This window comes from Morchella importuna (assembly GCF_003444635.1).
Source record: "Morchella importuna strain M04M26 chromosome Unknown Morimp01GS061, whole genome shotgun sequence".
Classification (NCBI taxonomy): Eukaryota; Fungi; Ascomycota; class Pezizomycetes; order Pezizales; family Morchellaceae; genus Morchella; species Morchella importuna.
In genome coordinates, this window is record NW_025763458.1 from 174996 (window position 1) to 180995 (window position 6000).

General features: G+C 52.1%; 1 protein-coding gene across 1 annotated transcript; it reads left to right on the forward strand.

Moving 5' to 3' along the window:
• Positions 1-1354: 1354 nt before the first annotated feature.
• On the forward strand, positions 1355-2005 carry LAJ45_11269 (uncharacterized protein; the record flags this gene model as incomplete). Its single annotated transcript, XM_046120779.1, has 2 exons — positions 1355-1426; positions 1583-2005. 2 exons carry the CDS (start codon positions 1355-1357, stop codon positions 2003-2005), a joined length of 495 nt encoding a protein of 164 aa, XP_045966072.1.
• Between the last annotated feature and the right edge of the window lie 3995 nt (positions 2006-6000).

Below are 6000 nucleotides of genomic sequence, written 5' to 3' on the forward strand. Positions count from 1 at the left end.
CCCAGCAACAGGTCCAGCAACAGGCCCACTAGCAGCAGTCTCCACTGCTTCCTCAGCACGCAGCAGTGCTTCACCAGAGGCCCTTGTACGGACGACCGTACTTAGGGTTAGTGCTACCCCACCAGCACCCGCTAGTGCTCCACAAAAGAACGTTGCCCGGGAGACCATAGTCCCAAGTCAAGTTCTCACTCGGTCCAAGTCTAGTGCAGTCCGCTCAACAGGCCCAGCAACAGGCCGCTCAACAGGCCCAGCAGGCTCTACTACTCCCTCACCAGCACCCGTCAGTGCTCCACCGAAGGTTCTTGCACCGGAGACCCCTACATTCAAGCCCCGACGCCCCTCTCGGTTATTTTCTAGTGCAAGCCCGTCCGAACTAATAGACCACCCCTCACCAGTACGACAGAGACGAATTAGACCCGAGCCATCGCCGATTGTCCAAGAGACATCCCCGAGTGTTCAAGAGACATCCCCGAGTATTCAAGAGACATCCCCGAGCTCGACCGCATTCAAGATGACTCAAGCAAGCAAAGCGAAGATGACTTTAGGTCTACTCAACCTACCTAAAGTGTACACCAGCATCCGCAACAGCCTAAAGGCGGAAATGCAAAATGTGGGTTGGGTCAATAAAAGCACGTCCGGTATGGCTGCGTTCAATGCCCTATGCCTTTACTTGATGAACTTGCCCTCCCTCAACGGTTTTCTGCCAATTTGGATTGGGGGTGACTCCGATGCCCGTAGAGCACTGGCGAGTGCTCTACAGTGGCTCATCGCAGATGTTGGTATGAAGGATAGGTTATCAAGGGGACAGGGAGACCGTCAGTTCAAAGAGGCTGCCGGTGATAGTGATGATGATGATGACGGCGGTGGTCAGGCAGCCGGAAGACGCTCTCGCAAAGGGAAAGAGCGTGCAGTACCTCCGGAACTCGTGCGACCTTCCATAATGGTTACCGTGGTGGACCCCGATGCTCTAGGGGCATTCTTTATGCTCGTCCCACCACCTACTTATGACTGGAATGATCCCCTGAACGAACCTTCGTTCATCGGAATTTTGACCAAGATAACTTTCCCCGAGCTATGCAACTTGATCCTGAAGCACACCGCACCCGGCAGAGCAGTCAGGACTATCTGGGGGGCAATTGAGAATGTCCCCCCGGCAGCTGTTCCTCCCGTTCGGCCGGTGGAGGTACAAATTACCGATTCAGAGGAGCTCGAAGGTTGGTTGAAGAACAGCAATGCCAGGCCTCGGAGGATATTGGCGGTCCTCCACAGAGCAGGCGCGGGTGCTAACCTGGGTGGTGCGGAATCCCCCCCGTTGAACCCGGCTTTCCCTCACGTTGAGGAAGATGATTATAGCATGATCGATATTCCTGCAGAGGATTCGGATTACGAGGAGGGAAAGCACCGGATAAATGCCAAAGGACTGAGGGTATATATGCCTAGAACTGATGCCAGTAATCAAAGGCTAATTCAGACTCTTGTTAGGCGTCGCGATAGACAGCAGGATGCTATCGACGATTTAGACCCCAAATACCTTAGGAAGTATCCTTTGGGTGTCGGGGTTGCTGACCCAAACTTCTTACAGGGGACGATCTGGACACCTGCCGGGATAGCAGCCAAGAGAGCTGCTGACGCACTCGCGGCTGCTGGTGCTGGAGGTGGTGGTGGTGGTGGTGGAGGTGGTGGTGGTGGAGGTGGTGGAGGTGGTGGTGGTGGAGGTGGTGGTGGTGGAGGTGGTGGTGGTGGTGGTGGTGGTGGTGGTGGTGGTGGTGGTGGTGGTGGTGGTGGTGGTGGTGGTGGTGGTGGTGGTGGTGGTCTAGGACCTCCACCGCCTCCGGGCGGACCTCCTCCTCCTCCGGGCGGCGGTGGTGGTGGAGGACCAGCTGGAGGCGGTGGTGGTGGTGGTGGTGGGCCAGCTGGAGGCGGTGGTGATGGTGGTGGTGGGCCAGCTGGAGGCGGTGGTGATGGTGGTGGTGGTGATGGTGGTGATGGTGGTGGGCATCATTAGTTCCCTTTGGTATAATCTCTAACTTCCCTTCCTGCGGAATTGTCACTAACCTTTTAATAGTTGTTAGGATTACTCCCTGAGCACTCGCGATAGCTATTGAGGTGCGGTACGATTTGGTGTTTTGGATTTCCCTTTGTCTTGCGAGAGTATATCAATGGATGGGTTATATCGGATAGGATTAGATTAGATTAGATTAGATTATTCCAGGTAGTAATTGCATTGCTTTTATTTCAAAGTCGAATCAAACTCCTAGATTGCTCTCAGAGCACTCGGTACCGCTTCAGAAAGTGCAGTAAAACGAGTGATGATAAATGATGCGGTTGAGTGCAGAAATTGTGGTAACATAGGATGATCCCTGCCGTAAGAGGATTAGCGGTGCAAATTTTTCTTGATTAGCGGCGCAAATTTTCTCGCCAAGAATTGATTTCTAATCGAAGATATCGCGAGTGCTCCTAGAGCACTGCGGATATTCCTGCCAGTCATCAGAATGGCTCCCACCAAGCGCTCCTCCGGTTCAGCACCTCTTGCCCCAAAGCGCCCACGACTCCCAAAACGACCTGAAGAACATGAAGATTTACTGACTGACGAGTCTGAAATATCTTACCGAACATTGACTCCACTGCCAGCCCGCACTCGGAGTAGTCAATCGACCACCGCCGCTCAAATAACTCGGAAAGGTCTTCTCCGTTCCTCCGAAACCCCCACTGGGAGGAGCAGTCCTAGGAGGGTAGAATTTCATCTCCCCGAGGACCATACTGATAATTTTGAAGCGCAGGAGGAGCCTGAGGCAATTGAGGCGCCAGAGGTGGAAGAAACTGTTGATACTAGCCACTCAGACTATGATGATGCTCCGGAGAATGACCACGAGAGCTCTGAGGAGGATGAGGATGAACCGGAGGATGAACCTCAAGCCCCCCCCCCATCTTACACCCAGAAGTCTCAGACTGTCGGAAAGAGACCTCATACAGTTCAGCCGACTACTGCCAGAGCACTGGGCAATGCTCGGAGGAAACCGACTGGCGCGGTAGCGGAGGTCATTGCTTCTTCCAACGTGTCGGTGGACGTGGTACAGGTTCGACTCTATCTCGCTCATTGATGCTTTTTAACATGTAAGTATTAGTGGCTAACGATTCAGAGGGGAACTCGACCGGGCGCGAAAGTAATACGTAAACAAGGTCAAGGGAGAGCAGCACCCACTTCAGCACCCAGCCAGAATGCATCCCAGAGAGCACTCCCGGCATCCCAGAGAGCACCCCCAACACCCTCACAGTCTAGGCCCTCTGCACCTGTTTATGCTCATGAGTATACCTCTTCTACGCGCCATATCGATTTTTCCTCGATGCGCTCTCGATACGGGGAGTCGTCCTCCACTTACCGGACATATCGTTCTTCACCGCCTAGCGAGGTAATTGGCGAGAACTCTGTGAGCAGTCGTCAGATTCCTTCAAGCCAACTTCACGGTCAAGGTAGATCGCGAAGAGTCTACGAAATCGAGTACCTTCCCTCATCTAGGGAGGAGGACGAGAGTACTCCGATGCCGGAAAGCGAGGGTATTTTGATTCCGGGAAGCGAGGTTAGTATTCCGGAGGACACTCACGACGTCTTTGAGAACACTGGCGACATTCCTTCGAGCCAATTGACTCAGAGGTCTGTGGTCCCTAACTCTAGGAGTGCAAATGTGCTGTCAGTGCAGGCTCAGAGGATTGAGAAGGAGTGTAGCGTGTTAATCGGGGAGCATACTCTTCTACATGAGCCCTTTCCACCTGCAGCAAGACTTTCGGTACTGGTAGTGAGCATGTGGGCAACTGCTAGTCGCCGAGTGGGGTGTAGAGTAGACCTTGATGAGGTCGTTATTAAACAGGTGAGTGCCCCCAAAAGGATTACGAGTGCTCTGGAAGCATAATTGAGAATGATAGGTCAGAAGTCTGCACTCCCGTGTCCGTTCCCACTTGATGCACGAGGTGAAAGGGCGCCTGGCGGACTCTACGATATACGGGCTTGGAAATTTTGTGGGGCCTGAGGCGAGGGCGGCTCAAGTGGAATACCTTTTGAAGAATGATCGTTTCTTGAGCCCCCAACAGCATTACGAGGTATGATGCCAGTGGATGCCCAGAGAGCACTCGGGATAGCCGGTAACAGATTCTAGACCTACCGACTGCGCTTCCTGGCTCCGGAAATTATCGATATATTGTATTTTAAATACTTCGATGGGGTAAGAATGCGAGGGGTTAGGGATCCCGAATTTCTAGAGCGGATAACCCCTACCCTTATTTGCCTGATATCGACGGCGATCTGGCACGGCATTCGGGCGTGGTCAACAGGGAGTTACGTGAAGCCTGATAATTTTCAGTCGCAGAATGAGAGTGTTGTGAGTAAGTATGGCCCGATGCCCTCATTGATATGGCGAGTGCCTTGGGAGCAATGACGGATGCTCCTAGGGCTATACGGGATTGCCAAGCTGACATCCAAACACGAGTAGAAACGTTCAACAGGATGAGCAACACTTGGAAGGGGAGAAGTAAACAGAACCAGGAGGCAACCTTGGAGGTAATCAAAGATAACCTTCGAGAAAAGGTATGATACTTCTAGATGCCGGTAATGCGAGTGGTATTCTAAATGCTAACCCTAATAGATACGAGATAAAAAAGGGGTAACGATTGAGATTATACCGGAGGAGGGTTTTAGCGAGGACGATGAAGCTCTGGCTGCGGATCTTGCCGCATTCCGAGATGCTCGGAGAACACCCACGAGTGCTCCAGGAGGTCGGGTTGATTCCGACAGCGCCCAGGACGAAGTGATTAATGCCCGACTTCGCGGCATTGACACCGAAGAGGAGGGGGAGGAGGAAGAAGAAGAGCCGGAATTACCTGTAGCGGGGGATTACGAAGGGGGGGGGGAGGAGGATGTGTAGAACAATCACGAGTGCTAAGGGAGATAGTGGGGGATTTCTTCTGATTCGTATATTGTATTAGGGTTAGTTAGGGTGTTAAATGGCGTATTGTATTTAGTATTAGGCGGAGGATCACGGTGTTGAATACACCAATTCTCAAAGTGCAGTCGCGAGTGCTCTGGAGACAGTAGAGATCGTCGTGCGAGTGATGTTTTTGTAATCTCATGGGGGAATTGTGAATACCAGAGGCCGGAACGGCGGAGAGGTGTATGCCTAGAGAGAACGGGGCGCCGACATGTAGGAATCGGTACGTCGGGCATGAGCCAGATTTCAAAGCACCCCATCCGGCAACGTCAGGGGGAGTCAGGGCAATCATTCTATCCCCAGAGCCCGCTGGAGCAGTGAAGAGTGCTCCAGGAGCAGTCAGGATATCCAACCGTGCAACTGGCGTTCTCTAGCGGGTAGAGTGACGTCCTAGTTACACCGGGCGCTATTATTTAGTGTCGGGGCCCGTTGTGCGGACTAGTGTGCGCTGGGGCGGAATAATGTGCGCCAGACCTCGCCAGGAGCACTGGCGGTATCTCTGGAGAGGTAGTTTACCTACCGAGCGCCCTGAGCGCCCTGAGCGCCCCGGGCGTCTGGCGAAGGCTACAGGTTTGCTGATGCAACGACTTTGTTGATACATTTCCCGGTAGACTTCACCTATCATTCAAACTGTTGACGTTATTCCATGCACTTCTACATCTGCATTGTGCGTCGGTGCAACGAATATGTCTACGAATTTACCTACGAGTTGGTATACGATATTGCCATTACCACAAACCATCAACATCTTTACTGACTATTATACCGACAACATTACCGATACTTTATCCCCCAAACAATTCGGCCATCTACGAGTATCCTGATGCAATTGCCGATGATATCAACAACACATTAACCTTTCCCTCAATAACAGCAACGACTTTACTGATGCTTTAACCAACGGTATATCCGATGACTTTCTCAAAACGTTTTACATTAATGAATACAGTCGATCATACATTTACATACACCATCACCAACAACATTAACTGAACGTTGATTTGCTTTTCAACAGGTTGAA